At 41.1% G+C, this 24796-nt stretch overlaps 1 protein-coding gene and 1 long non-coding RNA gene across 2 annotated transcripts in view; both read right to left on the reverse strand.

Annotated features, from left to right (window-relative positions):
* Window positions 1-24796, reverse strand: part of lpgat1 (lysophosphatidylglycerol acyltransferase 1) — a 93921-nt gene that overhangs the window by 43841 nt on the left and 25284 nt on the right. Inside the window, exon 3 of the mRNA XM_014143983.2 lies at window positions 10549-10667. Coding sequence (XP_013999458.1) covers window positions 10549-10667 — 119 coding nt within the window. The remainder of the gene's footprint in view (window positions 1-10548; window positions 10668-24796) is intronic.
* On the reverse strand, window positions 2810-10542 carry LOC106571201 (uncharacterized). The gene is made up of 3 exons (XR_001320872.2): window positions 4898-10542; window positions 4624-4716; window positions 2810-4376 (listed from the first exon to the last, which is right to left on the reverse strand). It is a non-coding gene; the product is annotated as an uncharacterized lncRNA (long non-coding RNA).

The following is a 24796-nucleotide window of genomic DNA, read 5'->3' on the forward strand; positions in this document are numbered from 1 at the left end:
TGCTAACTTACGGATCTTTCCCAACAATGCAGAGAGAAAGAAAATATAGAAATAATAGAAAAGTAAAACACGTAATAATACATTCACAATGAGTAACGATAACTTGGCTATATACATGGGGTACCAGTACTGAGTCGATGTGCAGGGGTATGAGATAATTGAGGTAGATATGTACAATGCATTCGGAAAGTATTCAGACACCTTCACCTTTTCCACACTGTTACGTTACAGCCTTATTCTAAAATGGATTCAATACTTTCCCCCCCTCAAATCTACACACAGTACCCCATAATGACAAAGCAAAAACAAGTTTATATAAATGTTTATAAATGTATTAAAAATAAAAAATAAACAGAAATATCACATTTACATAAGTATTCAGACCCTTTACTCAGTACTTTGTTGAAGCACCTTTGCCTGCGATTACAGCCTAGTGTCTTCTTGGGGATGACACTACAAGCTTGGCACATGTATTTGGTGGAGTTTCTCGCATTCTTCTCTGCAGATCCTCTCAAGTGCTGTCAGGTTGGATGGGGAGCGTTGCTGCACTGCTATTTTCAGGTCTCTCCAGAGATGTTCGATCGGTTTCAAGTCCGGGCTCTGGCTGGGCCACTCAACGACATTCAGAGACTTGTCCCGAAGCCACTCCTGCATTGTCTTGGCTGTGTGCTTAGGATTGTTGTCCAATTGTGCTCTGGGAAAGGCTTTCATCAAGGATCTCTCTATTTTGGTCCATTCATCTTTCCCTTCGATGCCGACAAGTCTCCCAGTCCCTTCCGCTGAAAAACATCCCCACAGCATGCTGCTGCCACCACCATGCTTCACCATAGCAATGGTATTGGCCAAGTGATGAGCGGTGCCTGGTTTCCTCCAGGTGAGACGCTTGGCATTCAGGCCAAAGAGTTCAATCTTGGTTTCATCAGATCAGAGAACCTTGTTTCTCATAGTCAGAGTCCTTTAGGTGCCTTTTGGCAAACTCCAAGCGGGATATCAAGTGCCTTTTACTGAGGAGTGGCTTCCGTCTGGCCCCGCTACCATAAAGGCCTGAGCCTGACCAAGACCTTTCTCCCCTGATTGCTCAGTTTGGCCAGGCGGCCAGCTCTAGGAAGAGTCTTGGTAGTCCACTGTGTTCTTGATGACCGTCAATGCTGCAGACACTTTTTGGTTCCCTTCCCCAGATCTGTGCCACGACACAATCCTGTCTCGGAGCTCTACGGACAATTCCTTTGACCTCATGGCTTGGTTTTTGCTCTGACATGCACTGTCAACTGTGGGGCCTTACAGTGAGGGGAAAAAAGTATTTGATCCCCTGCTGATTTTGTACGTTTGCCCACTGACAAAGAAAGGATCAGTCTATAATTTTAATGGTAGGTTTATTTGAACAGTGAAAGACAGAATAACAACAAAAAAATCCAGAAAAACGCATGTCAAAAATGATTTGCATTTTAATGAGGGAAATAAGTATTTGACCCCTCTGCAAAACATGACTTAGTACTTGGTGGCAAAACCCTTGTTGGCAATCACAGAGGTCAGACGTTTCTTGTAGTTGGCCACCAGGTTCGTACACATCTCAGGAGGGATTTTGTCCCACTCCTCTTTGCAGATCTTCTCCAAGTCATTAAGGTTTCGAGGCTGACGTTTGGCAACTCGAACCTTCAGCTCCCTCCACAGATTTTCTATGGGATTAAGGTCTGAAGACTGGCTAGGCCACTCCAGGACCTTAATGTGCTTCTTCTTGAGCCACTCCTTTGTTGCCTTGGCTGTGTATTTTGGGTCATTGTCATGCTGGAATACCCATCCACGACCCATTTTCAATGCCCTGGCTGAGGGAAGGAGGTTCTCACCCAAGATTTGACGGTACATGGACCCGTCCATCGTTCCTTTGATGCGGTGAAGTTGTCCTGTCCCCTTAGCAGAAAAACACCCCCAAAGCATAATGTTTCCACCTCCATGTTTGACGGTGGGGATGGTGTTCTTGGGGTCATAGGCAGCATTCCTCCTCCTCCAAACAAGGCGAGTTGAGTTGATGGCAAAGAGCTCCATTTTGGTCTCATCTGACCACAACACTTTCACCCAGTTGTCCTCTGAATCATTCAGATGTTCATTGGCAAACTTCAGATGGGCATGTATATGTGCTTTCTTGAGCAGGGGGACCTTGCGGGCGCTGCAGGATTTCAGTCCTTCATGGCGTAGTGTGTTACCAATTGTTTTCTTGGTGACTATGGTCCCAGCCGCCTTGAGATCATTGACAAGATCCTCCCGTGTAGTTCTGGGCTGATTCCTCACCGTTCTCATGATCATTGCAACTCCACAAGGTGAGATCTTGTATGGAGCCCCAGGCCGAGGGAGATTGACAGTTATTTTGTGTTTCTTCCATTTGCAAATAATCGCACCAACTGTTGTCACCTTCTCACCAAGCTGCTTGACGATGGTCCTGTAGCCCATTCCAGCCTTGTGTAGGTCTACAATCTTGTCCCTGACATCCTTGGAGAGCTCTTTGGTCTTGGCCGTGGTGGAGAGTTTGGAATCTGATTGATTGATTGCTTCTGTGGACAGGTGTCTTTTATACAGGTAACAATCTGAGATTAGGAGCACTCCCTTTAAGAGTGTGCTCCTAATCTCAGCTCGTTACCTGTATAAAAGACACCTGGGAGCCAGAAATCTTTCTGATTGAGAGCGGGTCAAATACTTATTTCCCTCATTAAAATGCAAATCATTTTATAACATTTTTGACATGCGTTTTTCTGGAATTTTTTGTTGTTATTCTGTCTCTCACTGTTCAAATAAACCTACCATTAAAATTATAGACTGATCATTTCTTTGTCAGTGGGCAAACGTACAAAATCAGCAGGGGATCAAATACTTTTTCCCTCAATGTATATAGACAGGAACCTTATGTGTGCCTTGCCAAAACATGTTCAATCAATTGAATTTACCACAGGTGGCTGCAATCAAGTTGTAGAAACATGAAGGACGATCAATCGAAAAAGGATTTACCTAAACTCAATGCCGAGTCTCATAGCAAAGGGTCTGAATAGCTTTGTAAATAAGGCATCTGTTTTTAACAGAATAAATGTGAAAACATTTCTATCCTGTGTTCGTGAGAGTCTCATCTTTTCATAGAGGGGTTATTATAGTTTGTAGGTTCGGACGCTACAGACGTTTTTGTGAGAAGACCGATTTACGGGATGTCTCATGGTGTCTGACAAACACCGCTCTAGCTCTGCAACCATTCACTGCAGATGGGGAAGGGCGACATTTGCGGATGCAGTGAAGTGAGACAGCCCATGCAGCAAAAAAAACATCTCTAGCCTATACTGACGAATTTATGGCAATTGTTTTATGCTAATTAGATGTCAGTGGCGGCGCTGACATCGACTCTAGGGGGTAAAGGAAAGATTTCAATGGCAAAAGCTGAACCGAGAGCAACGCTCCCCTTCTTTCGATCCTATTAGCTCCAACAACGCACTTAGCGACTGTTCTCTCTGTATAGGCCTGACAAGTAGGAATACAATAAGTGTACTGGACAATTTATTGGTGCCTCTGCATTATCATTATTAATGACAAGAATTGTATTTATTTATCAGACATTTAATTGATCATTTACAATAGGCCAGTATAGCGGAAAAATGTATCAACAAGAACACTCATGAGAAATAAAGGTGAGAAACAATAGTGAGACATTATTTGACATAAATGATTAAAGCCATAAGCCTAATATAGGCACCCGGCCGCCCTACAGTGTGCAGGACCCCATTGATTCGCACAATTTAACACTCATCTCCAATCCGAATGCTTAAAAAAAAAAAAATGGAAAAAAAAGTGACATATCATGTAAAATGAATTACTTAGTGTTTAGGAAATGCAACCAACTACAGAGATTGATGGGGAGGAGAGCGGGAGAGGAGGGTGACCATATACCCCGCTTCAATCAAGCAGGCTTCAGTCACCCTCAAGATTGTAGCGGGAGACAAATCCAGCTATGGCCTCCTCCTAGTCAGGCCTCTCACACTGGGCATACAGGGGTCCTGGGATGGACAGCTCCTAGTCAGGCCTCTCACACTGGGCATACAGGGGTCCTGGGATGGACAGCTCCTAGTCAGGCCTCTCACACTGGGCATACAGGGGTCCTGGGATGGACAGCTCCTAGTCAGGCCTCTCACACTGGGCATACAGGGGTCCTGGGATGGACAGCTCCTAGTCAGGCCTCTCACACTGGGCATACAGGGGTCCTGGGATGGACAGCTCCTAGTCAGGCCTCTCACACTGGGCATACAGGGGTCCTGGGATGGACAGCTCGCACAGCTTCCCCACATACTGCACTGGATCAAGGGTGACCTCGTTGAAGAGGAGATCCAGGAGCCTGTCTACATAGCCTGTAATGTTTTGGAAAACAGAAATGCTTGTTAAATGGGTAGTGAATTTTATTTTATTTACTGTTGTAGGTTTTGATGCTATCAATTTGTGATGCAGAGATCTACTCATTCCACAATGTGTTTTTGAAGTACTCAATTTGAAATATTTGGTCCTGCCCTTTTTTTGTAGAAGTTTTCAATGTTTGCATTTTGAATGTGTGTGTGCCTGAAATGCTCAATTGACTTGAAATGAATAACTATCACTTACAATATGTTGGGTCTCTTCACAGGATATCCCTTCTTTCCTTGCTAAAGCAGATTTTGTATCACAGCATTCCGGCTGTGGTGGTTGCCTGGGAAGCTGTGCAGACAGAGTAGATGTTGAATTTTCTAAAATGTCTATCATTACAGCTTGATGATAGTGGAAAGACAAAAAGGTGATGGAAATGATTAGCCCCAATCTACATCAACTGTAAGACAAAAACAAACAATGGAATGTCAGAATATGATTTTCAGAGGTGAATTACAAATACCATACACACCTCAAATCCCTTTGTGGCCAACATTCCTTCATGTCAGCTGTGTGCTGGCAGTTCTCAGACTCAACATAGAGGGCTTAGGGATGTTGAAGAAAAAACATTGGTGTGTTACAGAAAATATACCATTCCCAAGTCAAAACAGTTACAGTTACAGCCACAGCATCAGACTAAAACTCTGATACTTACATTATGGTCAGCGCTTGCAAGATCCATTTCAATGATGGTAAAACATCCGTCTTCAGGATTAGCTTCCTGGCAAGACACATCGAGTGTTCTCCCCAACTTATAGTGCATATTTCGAGCGAAGTTGCACTACACACGCGTGACATGATCATCATTTCTGGTGCAGCCTGTCATGCAAAATGAATGCGTAGCCACTGCTGTCGGATGTCTTCATTCTTCAGATAATTGTATAACATTAAATGAACACTATGGCATTCAGTCACAAGTGTGCCTTTTCTGCCGTGCTAGTAGGTAGCCTGGTAGCTAACAGTAACAACACAGATGAAAAGGGGTTAGTTACCAGTATAGTTCTGCCACATTCCGCTTGAGCCATTTTACAGTTTGTAAACAAAGCTGTATGGCGCGCACATGATGAAGGTTTTAAGGCCTTACATATTGTACCCCCCCTCCCCTTTTGCCCTCAAAATTTGCCTACATTTAGGCTATTGTTTATGTCTATTTCGTACTATGTTGAGGTAAAAATCAGAGTGTAATGTCGCTCTGGATAAGAGCGTCTGCTAAATGACGTAAATGTAAATGTAATGCTTGTATGGATGTCAACTCCAATACATGTTCATGTCAATCAACTGCACTACAGTTAAAAACGACTGACTTCCACCACCGATTTCTGTATGCTAGCTCTGCTACCAGCATATACGAACGGGAGTTAACATTTAGCAGTCACTTTTTCTAAACCTGAAAAGGGACAACTTATAAAATGTTATGCTGCGAAAACAGCCAAATACATTTTAGTAACCACATTGTGGGCCTGTTACAATACATCAATCATGACATAGTTGACAAATATCCACTTTGTTAGATCAGATTTGTTGAATGTGCATCAATCCAGTGTCCTTTCCCCACGGTCTTATTCCAATGACCTTATCCCCATTACCTCCCCTCTCTCTTTCCAGGAGTTCAAACTCATTTTTACATCTTTGAAATCCCTACACAAGGTATCATAAAGATGCATTATATTTGTGAACTTGCTCTGATAGGCTTTCGTCAAAGTTGTCCATGTTTGTCAAGGAAGTGAGTTTGTGTTTATACAGGATGTACTGCAACCACCTACCGTTAACCAATCATGTCAATGCGCAGCTCTATGGAGCCCTCCACATTGTTACAAAATTTGGGAGGCGCATGGCGTCGCTGTATGGAGCTCGATTATCCCTCTGCAAGCCTACGGAGTCCACGCAATTGCTTCACACGCTCCATATGGAGCCTCCGGACCACATTACTGGATCAAGCATAAATCAGCTTTTACTCTATGAGGTCCTGAGCCTGCTGGTTTTGTGTTCTACCTGACAATTAATTGTCCCTGATTAGAGGGGAACAATGAAAAAAAAAAAAAGTGGAATTGGCTTCGAGGTCCAGAGTTGAGATTGAGGGCTATAGATCGATAAGACCGGTCAAATACATTTACAGCGACTGGTATTTCCATAAATTAATGGGCTAAAAAGCATTATTTTGCTATGGGATTTATTTATCTAATATTAATAATATTATTGCCAAATGCCGGCTAACGGAAACCCTGGTTGAAAATGCCCTTTTTGTTACAAATTTTAACAGAACGATGCATAATGCACATTCACTAAAACTAATTTCTTGTAGCAGGCATTATAGAAAACTAACACAGGTCTCATAAACAATCTCTTAAGCATAAGCCCACATGCTAGTGAGTAGCCAGCTAATATTTGTATTTCATGGTTTGCCAACTCAGATCTATTTGCTAGCTAACAAGGTAGAAGAGTTGAATTGTTATGAACACACCCTTCTGTCCATCTCCAACTGTTTGAACAGCATGCTAGCCTGTCCACGTGTTGAAATCAAGTGACCTTCCTTATTTCTCAGAATGAGTTGCCAATTCCATATATAAATGGTGTTTTATTCTTATTGCACATTTATAAAAATACAGCTAGTATAGTCTTTGGCTAACATGTTGCTAGCGGTACCACGACAAACTGAGCATACATTTTCCAGAATCAATGTGAATTGATACTCCCCTTTTAGTAGTGTCTGCTCTCAATGTGAGGAGTTGAGAAATAAAAATGGTATTGTTAGAAAAGTTAACTTCTCTATTACAGTAAAATAATGTCTCAATGCGTTTCAGTGTCCATATGAACAATTCTGTTGGATCAAACCTGAAATGCAAATAGTGATCTGAAGAAATGTCTCTTCCTTATTGTTGTGAGTAGCAGTGGGAGGGGCTTGGTGTGTGTAAATATTAAGATGCACACAGTCCACAGTCATTGAACACATCGCAGAAGGAGCCGACACCAAAAACACAACATGAGATCAAGCGGACATAAAATGCTAATACATTTTTTTCTTTTCTTTTGTAAATGGATTTGTGCAATACAGGCATTCTGAAGATCACGCCAAAAAAAATGTATTAATCAAAAATTTAATATCGCACAGGCCCAGCTCTAAATTGAGTCATAAAAGTGTATTGAAATTGCTTAGGAACTATGCACACTGGAGGTGTGTGTCCACTTGGAGACACCAGTTAGTCCTCTCACTCAAACCCTTGTCATTTTCTTGTCTTACGTTGCACCTACCCCACATTTTCCAGGAATATGCTATACCATGTTACTGAATGTATCCAGGGTATTTTAATATTTTATCTTCAACAAATGCAGCGAAAAGTACAGTAAATGTAAAATGCACATAAAATCAACAGTGTAATGTTTGGATTCAGTCTTGTATCAGGTGAACTGTTGGGGACACACCTTTGGTCTAATACATGCCCCCTTTCAATTGCTGCCATGGTAATGCATATGCTTTTCATACTTCTTTTGTAATGAAACATTTCAATTTAGCCCTATCCAGTTAGGCCAATTCCCATGAGTGTAAACAGGTTAAACAACTTCAATTAGCAAATTTGACATTCCTAAGACAAAGAAATACCACTGGATTTGAACTCCAGGCTCAGGTCTTTGGTCATCCTCACTTCTGTCCTGTTACCTTAACAATTATTTACTTTCACACAGTAGAACTGTCATTTTGGGTAAATATGTCAGTCACAAATGACGATATCTAATCTTTGCCAAACACATTCCAGGTAGTGTGTGTCACTGTGGATACTGGATAGTCAGTTAGTCCTGCTGCTACAATGGCTAATTATTAATATAATTCATCTGATACTGATAAGTAATATTATGCAATAATGTTGTGGCTCAGCATAGCTATCTCCCTTGGAGAATAGAACTGCTTCAGTGAATATTCCAACCCACACACAACCATCAGCCCACCTCGAGCAGTATATTAAGCAGGATATCACACCCAGACCATAGCCCTGAGTGCGCCGCGCAGCTCCCCCGGGATCAGCCCACAGAGAGAAGCACGAGATTCAACTACACTTAACTTTATAGAGCAGTGGTCACCAACCGGTCGATCTCCAAACATTTCTGTAAAAAACCCAACGATAAAACCTTGTGTTCCTATTTATTTTTTTATTCAGCTCAGGCTGTTGGCGGTAGGTGCACCCAATCCAGCTGCCCTGCGTGCCAGGTAGGCCAACTGTTGCCAGTTTGAACCATTTCATCTGTCTGAAGGTACAAACTCTGCCTTCCCGGCAGGTCCAGAGAGCAAATCCAGTGCACTATAAGGCTTACCACTGGCCTGCAGTAACGTAGCAGGCATAAAAGATTGCTACAGCAAAGATGATACTGCCAGTGTGACACGAGTTTCCCAATCAGCTGGAAGAAGGTGTCCCTTTTTGGTCGTTATCAGTGGAGGAAAGGGAGAGCAGAGGGAGGATGAAAGGCGGACCCTCAGTCTGCTGCTCTCTCCTTCCGCTGAGACTGACCATCAGATGCCAGGCACCATCAGCCCAGTAATATAAAAATAAAAAGCTAATTATTTAAAATGTATGCTCACTCAGCTGTGCCTCAAGTAATAAAACAACGGATCTATTACCAGTGTGATCATAAAGCCTACCTCACTGTTTTATAGTTTGCCCTTTTAATACCATCAACATTTCCCTTTACTGTGGCAATTGTGATTGAATCAACACAATATTAGCCACATTCAATGCAACATACCCAAATAAAACGAACTATGCAAGAGATTTTGTTGTAGGTAGAACACATCAGAGTAGGATTCTATTGCATTGACACACTACTCAGCCCATACTCTACACAGACCGTTGCAGCAAACACAATCAGAGCTGGAGCAGGCCTACATGCAAATAGACCATTGCCATATATTGATCTGTGCCATTTACTTTCAACTGGACTGGAATTACAGCATGAGCAGTCGTGAGTAGATGAGCTTGTTTTGAGATCAAACCGAGAGCTGCATGTAGCCACAAATGTACATTTTGTTCATATGTTTTGCTAGTTAGTGAGTTATTAGCCCACTAATAGATTATTTGTAGTCAGAAATAGGGGAGTCATTGCTTCCTACAAGAGCACAAAACTTGCACATTCCTAGGCATCTTTGAAAAGCGAGTCAGGTAAAGAGCTTTTTTGTCTTAAAGGGGCAGTGTTGTATTTTGAGACAGGCTTGAATAAGCGAAGCCAATAGGCAGAGGGTAGCATTATTTGTCTGATTCCCTGTAATAATATTATGGGAATAATAATGCATTTATTTTGTAGTGGTTTCTTGCATCAACAACATTTTCAGTCACCTCTTAGTCTGAAGGACAAGTGATTAAACAGGTTCATGTCAAGCCCTGCATGTTTCTTTCTAAAGTGTGGAATGTAGGCCTACATTGAACACCACACACTGGCTGCTACTGTAGGCTGAATGATAGAACAGCTATTTCCATGTTAAAATGTTAAGGGATGTATTTTCTCCATTGTTTTTGATGGTAGGCCATTCTGGTAGGCCTACATTGTGATCAAATAGCCACAGTAGCCCTCTATGGCCACCGTTAAAACGGCAAATTAAAAGTGGGTACAGCCTCAGTGTTCACAGTAAACATACGCTGGAAGTTGCACCGAATTGTCACAATGTTGAAGTTTGCGCTCAGTAGACCAGACATTTTTAAGGGAAAGTTGGTCCCCAGACACACAATCATCCAACCACATTCCAGACATCCAAGTCAAGTGCCCCGAAGTGGGTTGAAAGAGTTCAATTCGGTACCAGTCAATTCAAGACATTTTGTATCGAGAAATAGTCCAACCTCTTACATTTAAGGACATGTTTAACTGTCACTTCTAGATCTGTTAGTTTCATCCCTGAATTCACTTGAAGTGATTCGTAGTCTAGGACATGGTTTCCCAAACTCAGTCCTGGGGCCCCATTTAGTTTTACCCTAGAACTACACAGCTGACTTAAATAACCAACTCTTCATCAAGCTTTCATTATCTGAATCAGCTGTGTAGTGCTTGGGCAAAAGCACCCCGGGGGGCGGCAAGAGGAGAGAGTTTGGGAAACCCTGGTTTAGGAGGCTACATTTTAATGCCAACTATGGAGGTGTCCATTACCGTGCCCTTGTCCTGCAGGCACATCATGAGGGTGCACACGTCCCCTGTGGCTTGGTGGTTGACGATGACCATGGCTTCCTCTTCAGAAAGGGGCCTTACATCGTCGCCCCATTCCATCACTGGAGAAGACGCAACACAAATGAAGTTAGTGGACACATCACAGTGACTGCACTTCACATTACTTCAGAGGATTCATAGCTAGGCATACATCATATCAAACATCTAACAGCAAACCACAACTTGTAGGCCTACATTTTAGTACAAAATGGATCAGAGTTGTCTTCTCAAGCTGGGAAAAGACCAGTTCAAATTAGACTATGTGTAATCACATTATCCAAAAATAGCTTTCCTTGTGAAAGCCCCAGTGTCAGAGAGCGATAAGCCCTATGTTGCGCTGAAAGAACACACAACCATAACACGACATTGGAAAGCAACTGAACATCAAAGAGGTACTCTTGACATTCAGCAAATTCTATACTAATCTTGGAGAGAATGTTTCGCCATTAAGTCAATGCCTAAAAACACCACACCACTTTGGTTTCAAAATGGACATGGGCCAGTCTTTAGCATTGATGCTCATTAAAGTAGTGGGCTCCATTCTATCCTGGCTGACTTACATTGGCACACTATTCAAGAGATTGCCAAAGAGACTTCATCATTAAGCGCGCAAACATGGTGGGTGACAACAATAGGACTTCCACATAATAAACGGACAAGCTTAATTTGTTATTTAATTCAATTGGACAAAGGTGAGTATTAATAACAGTAGAGCTACCCCTCTGGAGACCTGGGAGACTTTTGGGGTATCGCTAAAGAGCTGAAGCCACAGAGTTGGACAAATCAATGGAAGATTGTGAGTGAATCCCCATGGTTCTGGGAGGCTCTTGCTGACTGAGGGCCTATGTAATGCTAATGCTAGCAGGCCCAGGGGTGCCTAGCTAGAATTTACTGTTCTGTGGGAAGGCTAGGTTGGTGGAGTGTGCCGAGTTACATTTTCAAGGGATTACTGGCCAAATGAGTCCCAAGAAGTGGACTATGCTACTGGGACTTGCCGATGAAACAACAGAATATGGCTTAGCTATGGCATGCAAGACCAAAAAACGTAAAAAAATATATAATAAACAACTCACTGGTAGCTGGGTTTGCATTGTAGAGAAAATGTGAATAGAAAATACAAATATAAACTTATGATTGCCCACACAATGTGGAAATTTGCCTTCATGGCGTCATTGCCATCAAACAGTATAAAACACTGATGGCATGACAAACATGATGTCTGTAAGTCATTGAGATCGTCCCTTTTAGTCTTCACGATGACAAGACAGAAAATGTTTGGCCACCGGTAAGATCTCTTTAGGCTGTTGCTTGGAGATGACATCTGATCTATATGCAGCAGCCCTGAGGAAACCCTTCATCGATTGTTCCATTCTCTCATCATAATGATGAATACCCAATGAAAACATTATTAACGGTCAAGTTAGCACAGTCCTACGATTACATGCTTGAGTTACCCTGTTGAAAAAGGGCACAAGTGATCGCTCACTCCTGAAACGAATTGTAGGAAATGGTGTGTTTATCAAGTGTCAAATCAATAGATTTTTGGCAGATTTCCAATTGCAATATTAACATGAAGACAACAGCTAGCAGGTATAAGATACACAGACATATGAAATCCAACCCTACTACTGTTTAAATAACATTATGTACAGCCTAGGCTAACCATAACAGTATCACACAAAAGACAAAGAAAGGATCAGAGTTGTGAGTCCTGTACATTTGGCAGCACACTCAACAAAGTGTACAGGACCTGGTCGCAAGCTGGTTTCATGGTAGGAATAATGACAAGCAAAATAGAAGCAACTCTTTGTCACCACCATCAAACTATACTCAGCATATGGGCTGCTTTGTAGTCGTTACACAGAAAACTAAGCTAGCCCATCGATCAAAATTCATGCCGACTTCAGGCGAACATGCTTCGTCCATGCCTCATCCCATTCAGATACCATGTTGACTTGGATTAAAAAACAATTACAGTAATCTTAAATGAACTGACTGACTGAGAAATGGGAATGAGCTGACAAATTGACAAGCAAAGTTGAAAGTGTGGGAGTGCTTGGACGCACTCCCACATTTTCAGCTTGCTACTTTGTCAACCCTGGTGAATTTCAATGATACAAAGTGCTCGGCCGAGACAAAGGCCTCCGTTCAACACGGCTTCTGTGGAGATGTTTCACTCCTCATTGATTGTCTCAAGAGGGTTTTGTTGGGGGGAATTAGCCCTTTGAGTGCCCATGACACAGCAAGGTCAGGACCCATTCCCTGAAGAGGGGCAAGGATGCATCAGAAAAGGAGCCTGGTGTAAAGAGAAAGGCCTGATTAGAAGCCATTGTTATTCACCAGAGATTTGGGGTTCTCAAGCGGTAGCGATTCACAATGTCCAACAGTGTTCAATGACATGGCCAAGTTTTCCAAATTATGGAGCTAAGACAGTGTCTCTCACATGACTTTAGGCCTATCCCCACAAAAAGAAACAGAATGTAAAATTTAGGGAGCAGCACATCTCAGATATCAAATGAAAAAACGTAAGTGTAAAAGTGTCACTGTGGCTTCTGTGCTGGTAGTTAGGCCTATTTACGTCAGGCTACTGCTTGCCTTTCCGTTTGTCATTTTCATATTCAAATACACATACAACTGTTCCATTGTACATATAACTGAGCATGTGACATCACGGCAGGGAATTAACTTTTTGGTCCACCAGCCACTGCTGCAGGTAGATTAAAAAAATATATATAAGCCACTTTTTTACCATTATTACACTACAAATTACAAATAACAGATGAGCATGCTTTGTAATGTTTCTAAAACAAGAAATATATTACTAGTAAGAATAAGTAATGTGGTATATAACTCAATTCAATACAAATTGTGTGACCGGAGTCTTTTAAACACTGTATCTTAAAATAAATCATTTAGATACAATAGACATAAAGCAGTGAACAGTTCTACAAATGAACATCAAGAATCAGCAAAGCGTCTGCCACAAAATGCTGATTCATACAGCTTAGGCTAGTTATAATTAAAGATCAGGGCGTTATGCTGAAAGTTTTTACAAGGAGTACATAAGTTGAAATTTAGGAGCACACAAATAAATGAAGGAGCACAATGAACATGTTAATGATCAGAAATAACTCAAAGTTAATGAATGAAAGATTATTGGATTGTTCCATCCTCAATCGAGCACAATGTACCCCCAAATATTTGAGTCCTTAGTAGAGATAAAAATGTTCTGCTACCCCTTTAAGGTGATGGCCGTTACCCGTTAACGGGGCACTCCATGTCTGTCAGATATGATAATCACCATGTCCCTTGAATAGCAGCAGACAATTGCAGGAAACTTAAACTAATATTTAAAAACAACAGTGCGTGAACAAAACAATGTAACTGGCCAAGGAACACAAGGACAAAGTCACACTTTAGTAGCCTTTCGGGTTAAACAGACCAACTTCTAAATTTGTGTGTTTTTTTTTTTTTAAATACAACAATCACAAATGCTCTGTGACCACCTGCCAATGTCGCTGGTGAAATAGACATTTTGGCCAATGCCAAAACCTACCCGCAGGGTTGATGAAGGTCACGCAGCCATACCTCCATCATTGAGCGGCAGGTAGCCTAGTGGTTAGAGCGTTGGACTAGTAACCGAAAGGTTGCAAGATCGAATCCCCGAGCTGACAACGTAAAAATATGTCGTTCTGCCCCTGAACAGGGCAGTTAACCCACTGTTCCTATGCAGTCATTGAAAATAAGAATTTGTTCTTAACTGATTTGCCTAGTTAAATAAAAGGTAAATAAAAATTGAGTGCGGATGTCCTCCATTGTGTGGAGGAATAGGTGATATGAGAGACACATCATCTACAACAGGGCTGTCATGGATCATTCATTAGGGAAACGGCCCGGCAGCATGATAGTTGAGGAAAAAGTAACGTTTTTAATCCGTTAACGGGGGTCTGACAAATTGTGTTCCGTTGACCTTGTCACCCCCCGCTTTCCTCTAGCTCTCTCAGGGAGAGTGGTGATTTCGCAAGACACTCAAACCTCCTCTCCAGTATATTAACATGGGCGCATGCTCATCTTCTCTCAGTGAGGCTGCAGAAGAGGCATCATTATGCAATTTCCTGTGACTCACTTCCTGTGTCAGGGTATTAGAAGTATACAGTCAGTAACACTTAAAAATAGAAATAGCCCATGACCCCAAAAAATATTGGAAAATCAAATGACTGCTTTGACTTCAATACAAATAATCTTTCGCTCATGCATTAAAAAAAATTACTGTAATTGCTTGATGCCTTTACCCCAGGGTGATCATTTTTCAATCGTTTGTATGAATTAACATGGGGGCTATCAGACAGAATTTGTGCAAAGTAGTGGGTCAATGTTCATAGTTACAGGACAGGATAATGCAGCCAACTCTTGTGATGAATAAATAGGACTCGAGAGCAAAATCAGGTCAGGATCACCACGTCCTGCTACAGATTAAATACGGCCAATTGTCACCAGCCCAGGAAATACCAAGGCAATTCATGTAAAGTCCACGTTTCTAAATAATGGTTTTAATTTCAACCTAATACAGGCTACTAGAGCTCGCTTGTTCACAACATTACAATTCATCAATTGGGATAAAAATACTGTCTAACAGATTTGTCAAATGAATATGCAGAAATAAAAAGCGGCATGGCCAAATTACATTAAACAGGAAGACTTTCACAATACTACAGAACAACCAATGTGACCAAAGAACAGAAGGTCAACATTTCTAATCATGAGTCAGTCTCAAGGCACATAGTATATGATCTTCTAGCATTTTATTCTAGTGGTATAAAAAAAAAAAGGCAATAAATCACTGCATGCCACTGTTCTGTGAGGCTGAAATCTGATCATACGCCCTCAGCTAAGATCATTTTAAGTCTTTAGAGCAAGTATTATCTTTAAATCTTTTCCACTGGACCAGCCAGTCATTGGCTGCGCTGTTAGTGGCAACCCAATCCCACCCGTCTCGGCCTACAGGGGCAACCTTGTGCACTTCAGTTAAAATAACAACCCAATGTCTATATGCCAGGACAAATTAGCTACCGTAAATTCCGGACTATAAGCCGCAACTTTTTTCCCAGCTCTGAACCTCGCGGCTTAAACAATGACGTGGCTAATATATGGATTTTTCCCGCTTGAATTTTTTTTTCTCCAAAAAAACACATTCTGTGACGTGCTCAGTTTTTTGTCGGCGTGAAGCTTTCATTAGACCAATGAAATTGCCGAACGGGTTAAGGTCAAACAACTCTTTTGTTTACTGTTTCGATTAAATCAAGCGCTTTCAAACTTCCCATCATTCTGATTACGGTAGTCATTTTGTCACCCTCATCATGGCAAAGACACAGAGAAATGCATATGATGCAGCTTTCAAGTTGAAGGCGATTGATCTGGCTGTTGGAAAAGGAAATAGAGCTGCTGCACGGGAGCTTGGTCTTAATGAGTCGATGATAAGACGTTGGAAACAGCAGCGTGAGGAATTGACTCAGTGCAAAAAGACAACTAAAGCTTACTGCTAAGTTTTAATTTTTTGTTACAAGCCGTGTTTCGTTAAAGCCTATTTATTTTTGTTACAAGCCGTGTTTCGTTAAAGCCTGTGTAAAGTTCATTTGTTTCAATGTACCGGTAGGCACCTGCGGCTTATAGACATGTGCGGCTTATTTATGTTCAAAATAATATATTTTTTAAAATTCAGTGGGTGCGGCTTATATTCAGGTGCGCTTAATATTCCGGAAATTACGGTAGTTCAAATTGCCATAAACGTTTTATGCTTTTTGACCTGTCCCCAAATTAATATAATTGGTTCAGAGTTGTTTATATTTTAACCTGCGTGTCCTGATCGTATCTGGTGTGGGTGAACAAAATCAACTTGCCGAAGACCGCGTACGGTCTGGTCAGCATGTCATTCACAAGTGATAATGTATAATTCACAAGTGATAGGCTAATATTGTCACTCATCAGACGATTCTTGATTTAATCTCGTCTTTACATATACTAAATAATATATATGTGTGAAATTTGTTTTGATTTAGAAAGGACCATTATCATGCATCTGTCTGAAAACGGGCAGAGGGAAAAAATGTCATCTATGTACTGTAAATTCCGGACTATAAGCCGCAACTTTTTTCCCAAGCTTTGAACTTCGCGGCTTAAACAACGACGCTGCTAATATATGGATTTTTCCCGCTTTCAAATTTGTGGGTCCTGACAGCGTGGAGCATTGTCAAAAAATCCACTATCATCAACGGGTTTCGAAAGGCTGGACTGCTGCGTGTTGAAGAGGGCTCAGTGGGGGATTTGCCTCCGGATGAAAGTGACGAGAGCGACAATGAAAACAATCCAATATCGGATGAAGCAATTCTGAGGCTATTCAACTCCGACACCGAAGGAGATGGTTTCAGTGCACAGGAGGAGGAAGATAGTGACCAATGACTTTCTTGGTAGGCTACTGTTTACTGCTAATTTTTAATTTTTTGTTACAAGCCGTGTTTCGTTAAAGCCTATTTATTTTTGTTACAAGCCGTGTTTCGTTAAAGCCTGTGTAAAGTTAATTTGTTTCAATGTGCTGGTAGGCACCTGCGGCTTATAGACATGTGCGGCTTATTTATGTTCAAAATAATACTTTTTTTAAAATTCAGTGGGTGCGGCTTATATTCAGGTGCGCTTAATAGTCTGGAAATTACGGTACTTAAATAGCAAATGGAGGACGTTTTTCCCGTGGTTAATTTCCATGCCAGCCAGGTAGGCAATACTCCTGTTGTAAAGATAAGCAATGTGCTTAATATTAGGAAAGTTGAGAAATAAATATAGTAGGCCTAGCCCATAGAACACTTTTTACTAGAGGCCATCACTCTGTTTTCTTGCGCAATTGCATAGCCTATAGAAATGTTGAGAACATGAGCGCATGGGCTCTCATGAAGTGTTTGATAAGATTTTCGATGACATTTGCATTGAAGTCAGAGTGATTAGAGGGACAATAGAGTGCCGAGTTAACATATACAGGGTATGGTTGGAAAGGTTTCAACTCCTCAAATTGAGCAGAGCAGACACTACTAAAACAAATTTACCAATGAACATTCATAATGGCTAAGGCTATTTGTTTCATGCGTTATGTTACCACGTATCGCTAGCAGCATTTTAGTCAAATAAAGATTGTTATACTAGCTAGTCTGATATAAATGTGCAATAAGCATAAAACAATTATATAAGGAATTGGCAACTCATCTGAACAAAGTGGACAGGCTAGCATGCCGTTCAAAACAGTTGGAGATGGACAGAAGGTTGCGTTCATAACAATTCAACTGTTCTACCTTGTTAGCTGAATTCAGTGCTAATGAAATTATACCTAGATCCAAGTTGGCTAAACTAGAAATGTAGATATTAGCTGGCTACTAACTAGCACGTGGGCTTGTGCTTGAGAGATTGTTTATGAGACCAATGATGATTTTCTATAATGGCTGCTACATTATTAGTGAATGTGCATTATGCATGGTTCTGGTTACATTTGTAACAAAAAGTACATTTTTATAAAAACAGACCTGAATGCCAGATCAGTGATTATAGCAAAAAAACTAACAAAAAAAACTGGTACAACTATTTTGAGAAAATAATGAAATTACAAGTGAGTCGTATGGTTGTGGAAGGAATATATTCAGCCTCGGTATGAAATAATTGCTAACTGTTTTAAATGCAGTGGATTTGACCTTTAATTGTACAACAAAGCTTATTAAGAGAAAGCATTAAAATGATATACATACACACACACACACACACACACGCAGTCTAAAGTTTGGACACACCTACTCATTCAATGGTTTTCCTACATTGCATGTAGTTACCAAAAGTGTTAAACAAATCAAAATATATTTTATGATATTCTTCAAAGTAGCCACCCTTTGCCTTGATGACAGCTTTGCACACTCACACAGCCGCCTTCGCCAATATTAACCAGGTGAAATTGTGTCATTTTGCGTTCATTGCACGCAGTCAGGGTATATGCAACAGTTTGAGCCGCCTGGCTCGTTGCCAACTAATTTGCCAGAATTTTACGTAATTATGACAACATTGAGTGTTGTGCAATGTAACAGGAATAACGTTTTGTTTTCGAGATGATAGTTTCCGGATTCGACCATATTAATGACCTAAGGCTCGTGTTTCTGTGTGTTATTGTGTTATAATTAAGTCTATGATTTGATAGAGCAGTCTGACTGAGCGATGGTAGGCACCAGCAGGCTCGTAAGCATTCATTCAAAATAGCACTTTCGTGCGTTTTGCCAGCAGCCCTTCGCAATGCATTGCGCTGTTTATGACTTCAAGCCTGTCAACTCCCAAGACTAGGCTGGTGTAACCGATATGAAATGGCTAGCTAGTTGGCCGGGTGCGCGCTAATAGCGTTTCAAACGTCACTTGCTCTGAGACTTGGAGTAGTTTTTCCTCCTTCCTCTACGTGGGTAACTCTGCTTCGAGGGTGGCTGTTGTCGATGTGTTCCTGGTTTGAGCCCAGGTAGGAGCGAGGAGAGGGACGGAAGCTATATTGCTACACTGGCAATACTAAAGTGCCTATAAGAACATCCAATAGTCAAAGGTATATGAAATACAAATCGTATAGAGAGAAATAGTCCTATAATAACTACAACCTAAAACTTCTTACCTGGGAATATTGAAGACTCATGTTAAAAGGAACCACCAGCTTTCATATGTTCTCATGTTCTGAGCAAAGAACTTAAACGTTAGCTTTTTTTACATGGCACATATTGCACTTTTACTTTCTTCTCCAAAACTTTGTTTTTGCATTATTTAAACCAAATTGAACATGTTTCATTATTTATTTGAGGCTAAATTGATTTTATTGATGTATTATATTAAGTTAAAATAAGTGTTCATTCAGTACTGTTGTAATTGTCATTATTACAAAAAAATAAATAATAATAATGAAAATAACAAAAAATAACAAAAGAAAAATTGGCCGGTATCGGCTTTTTTTGGGTCCTCCAATAATTGGTATCGGCGCTGAAAAATCATAATCGGTCGACCTCTAGTTACCACATGATTCCATATGTGTTATTTCATAGTTTTGATGTCTTCACTATTATTCTACAATGTAGAAAATAGTACAAATAAAGAAAAACCCTTGAATGAGTAGGTGTGTCAAACTTTTGACTGGTTCTCTGTGTGTGTGCAATATATATATATAAATATATATATATATATATATATTACTAGGTCACCTGTCTCGGCCTACTACGGCAGGGGCTCCCAAACTTTCTCACTCAGGCCCCCCTTCTAGCATTGGGGAACATCCCACGCCATGTCTATTTCTGCACATTTGTATGAATTAACATGGGGGCTATTATAGACAGAATTTGTGCAAAGTAGAGTGGGTCAATGTTCATAGTTACAGGACAGGACAATGCAGCCAACTCTTGTGATGAATAAATAGGACTCGAGTCCAAAATCAGGTCAGGATCACCACGTCCTGCTACAGATTAAATACGGCCAATTGTCACCAGCCCAGACATGCAGAGTTCATGTAAAATCCACGTTGCTAAACAAATGGGTTTTAATTTCAGTCTAATATAGGCTACTAGAGCTTGCTTGTTCACAACAAGCAAGCTTTAAAAATAATGGCTGACAACAGGTCAGATTTGTCAAATGAATATGCAAAAATAAAAAGCGGCATGGCCACACTACTTTCAACGGGGAAATTTCCATGATACTACGGAACAACCAACGTGACCAAAGAACAGAAGGTCAACATTTCTAATCATGAGTCAGTCTCAAGGCACATAGTATATGTGAAAAAAAAGAACTAAGATCACTGCATGCAGCCGTTCTGATAATAGTAATATTTTTCCACTGGACCAGCCAGTCATTGGCTGCGCTGTCAGTGGCAACATAATCCCCGCCTGCCGGCCTAACCTGGGCACCCGTCTCGGCCTAACCTGGGCACCCGTCGTCTCGGCCTAACCTGGGCAGCCGTCTCGGCCTAACCTGGGAAGCCGTCTCGGCCTAACCTGGGAAGCCGTCTCGGCCTAACCTGGGCACCCGTCTCGGCCTAACCTGGGCAAGGGTTCCCTAACGTTCTCACTCAGGCCATCCTTCCAGCAATGGGGAACATCCCGCGCCATGTCTATTTCTATGGGCACAAGAACTGTCCATTCTACGATCACAACTGTCCATTCCCCCCCCCAAAAAAGGGAGCGCGCCACAGTTTGGGAACCACTGTACTAGAGCACCTGTCTCAGCCTGACAATGTGTGTGACATTCTGGGCAGACGACTGGGCTGCAGCTGTGCCTTAGTGGAGTGGGGTGACGGGGTGCAGCTGTGCCTTAGTGGAGTGGGGTGACGGGGTGCAGCTGTGCCTTAGTGGAGTGGGGTGACGGGGTGCAGCTGTGCCTTAGTGGAGTGGGGTGACAGGGTGCAGCTGTGCCTTAGTGGAGTGGGGTGGCAGGGTGCAGATATGCAGCTATTTTTGCAGGAATCTCCTTGCGAATGATTTTGCTGAAAATTGTATCTCCGCCGGCCTGGGCAGCTTGAGCTTTTGCTATAAAAAAATTATGAACTCTTCACGAATTTGCATGTGCCTTAGTGGAGTAAGGTGACCGGGTGCAGCTGTGCTTAGTGAAGTGGGGTGGTGGAACGGGGAGTGCTTAGTGGGGTGGGGTGACAGGGTGCAGAGGAAGTCATATGACAGGTCGTATTTCCACCCTGTTGAGATTTTTTTTTTTAAGGTAAAAAAAGTTAACCTTTTAAAAAAATTTTTAAGTTACTTTTAATAGCGACTAGCGACTACCATCGGTCATATAATCTGAGCCTAGAGAAAAGTCGTTGTCCTCAGGCCTGGAGGGAAGGCAAAGTCATTCCGCTACCAAAGAGTGGTAAATCAGCCTTTACTGGTTCTAACAGCAGACCTATCAGCTTGGGTTAGGGTTAGCAAACTGTTGGAAAAAAATGGTGTTACAGTATTGTATTTGGTCTTTGTACATAAACAAACTTAGACTTTTAGCATGCTTATAGAGAAGGACACTTAACATGTACTGCACTGGCACAAATGACTGATTGGTTGAAATAAATTTCGAATAATAAGATTGTGGATGGTGTACTGTTAGATTTCAGTGCAGCCTTTGATATTATTATTAACCTGTTGTTGAGAAAACATGTGTTAAGGCTTTTCAACGTTTGCCATATTGTGGCTTCAGAGATATCTAATAGAACTCAAAGGGTTTTCTTGAATGGAAGCTTCTCTAATGTCAAACATGTTAAATGTGGCGTACTGCAGAGTAGCTCTCTCGGCCCTCTTCTCTTTTTACTATTGACCTGCCACTGGCATTAAACAAAGCATGTGTCCCAATGTATGCTGATGATTCAACCATATAGGAATCAGCAACAGAGCTAATGAAGTCACTGAACCCTTTAAAGAATTGCAGTCTGTTTTGCAATGGGTGGCCAGTAATAAACGGGTCCTGAACATCTAAAACTAAGAGCATTGTATTTGGTACAATTCAAGTTGTAGACCTCAGCTGAATCTGGTAATGAATGTTGTGCCTGTTGAACAAGTTGAGACTAAATTACTTGGTGTTACCTTAGATTGTAAACTGTCATGGTCAAAACATAGAGTCAATGGTTGTAAAGAAGGAGAGAGGTCTGTCCATAATAAAGAGATGCTCTGCCTTTTTGACACCACACTCCAAAAAGCAAGTACTGCATGCTCTAGTTTAGTCTTATCTTGATTATTGACCAGTCGTGTGGTCGAGTGCTGCAAGGACAGACCTGGTTAAGTTGCAGCTGGCCCAGGAAAGAGCGGCATGTCTTGCTCTTTTTTTATAATCAAAGGGCTAATATAGATACTATGCATGCCAGTTTCTCGGCTATGAATAGAGAGACTGACTGCATCACTTATTTTTAGAAAAGTGTAGAAAATTCCAAATTGTTTGCAGTCAACTTACGCAAAGCTCTGACACACACTTACCGCACCAGACATGCCACCAGGGGTCTTTTCACAGTTCCCAAAACCACAAATTCAAAAAAAGTACAGTATTATATAGAGCCCTTATTGCATGGAACTCCCATCTCATATTGCTTAATTTAACAGCATACCTGGTTTTAAAAACCCCCACAAAGCAACACCTCACAACAACACTTCTCCCCTATTTGACCTACATAGTTTGTGTGTATTAGAGGTCGACCAATTATGATTTTTCAACGCCGATACCGATGCAGATTATTGGAGGACCAAAAAAAGACGATACCGATTAATCGGCCAATTTATTTTTTATTTGTAATAATGACAATTACAACAGTACTGAATGAATGCTTATTTTAACTTAATATAATACATCAATAAAATCAATTTAGCCTCAAATAAATAATGAAACATGTTCAATTTGGTTTAAATAATGCAAAAAGAAAGTGTTTGAGAAGAAAGTAAAAGGGCATTATGTGCCATGTAAGAAAGCTAACGTTTACGTTCCTTGCTCAGAACATGAGAACATATGAAAGCTGGTGGTTCCTTTTAACATGAGTCTTCAATATTCCCAGGTAAGAAGTTTTAGGTTGTAGTTATTATAGGACTATTTCTCTCTATACCATTTGTATTTCATATACCTTTGACTATTGGATGTTCTTATAGGCACTTTAGTATTGCCAGTGTAACAGTATAGCTTCCGTCCCTCTCCTCGCTCCTACCTGGGCTCAAACAAGGAACACATCGACAACAGCCACCCTCGAAGCAGCGTTACCCATGTAGAGCAAGGGAAACAACTACTCCAAGTCTCAGAGCGAGTGACGTTTGAAACGCTATTAGCGCGCACCCGCTAACTAGCTAGCCATTTCACATCGGTTACACAAGCCTAATCTTGGGAGTTGACAGGCTTGAAGTCATAAACAGCGCAATGCATTGCGATGGGCTGCTACCAAAACGCACGAAAGTGCTGTTTTGAATGAATGCTTACGAGCCTGCTGGTGCCTACCATCGCTCAGTCAGACTGCTCTATCAAATCATAGACTTAATTATAACATAATAACACACAGAAACACGAGCCTTAGGTCATTAATATGGTCGAATCCGGAAACTATCACGTTTATTCTTTCAGTGAAATACGGAACCGTTCCGTATTTTATCTAACGGGTGGCATCCATAAGTCTAAATATTCCTGTTACATTACACAACCTTCAATGTTATGTCATAATTACGTAAAATTCTGTCAAATTAGTTCGCAACGAGCCAGGCGGCCCAAACTGTTGCATATACCCAGACTCTGTTGCAGAGGTGACACATTTTCCCTAGTTAAAAGTAATTCATGTTAGCAGGCAATATTAACTAAATATTCAGGTTTAAAAATATATACTTGTGTATTGTTTTTAAGAAAAAGACATTGATGTTTATGGTTAGGTACAAGTTGGAGTAACGACCGTCTTTTTTCGCGAATGCGACCGCATCGATTATATGCAACGCAGGACAGGCTAGATAAACTAGTAATATCATCAACCATGTGTAGTTAACTAGTGATTATGATTGATTGATTGATTGATTGGATTGATTGTTTTTTATAAGATAAGTTTAATGCTAGCTAGCAACTTACCTTGGCTTCTTACTGCATTCGCGTAACAGGCAGGCTCCTCGTGGAGTGCAATGTAAAGCAGGTGGTTAGAGCGTTGGACTAGTTAACCGTAAGGTTGCAAGACTAAATCCCCAAGCTGACAAGGTAAAAATCTGTCCTTCTGCCCCTGAACAAGGCAGTTAACCCACCGTTCCTAGGCCGTCATTGAAAATAAGAATGTTCTTAAATGACTTGCCAAGTTAAAAAAATATATTTTTAAAAAAATACTAAAAATTTACAAAAATAATAATATTAGGCAAATCGGTGGCCAAAAATACTGATTACAGATTGTTATGAAAACTTGAAATCGGCCCTAATTAATCGGCTATTCTGATTAATCGGTCGACCTCTAGTGTGTATGTATTGATATGTAGGCTACGTGTAACATTTTAAATTGATGTAGTTCTGTCCCTGAGCGGTTGTCTATTAACGTTCTGTATTATGTGTCATTTCATGTGTGGACCCCAGGAAGATCCTAATAAAATACCAAATCCTACCCTGTGATTTCAGAGAAGCATTTTTTAGGACCTTATCTATGTAACCACAGATTATAGAAACACACCATTTT

Source organism: Salmo salar, chromosome ssa15 (assembly GCF_905237065.1).
Source record: "Salmo salar chromosome ssa15, Ssal_v3.1, whole genome shotgun sequence".
Taxonomy (NCBI): Eukaryota; Metazoa; Chordata; class Actinopteri; order Salmoniformes; family Salmonidae; genus Salmo; species Salmo salar.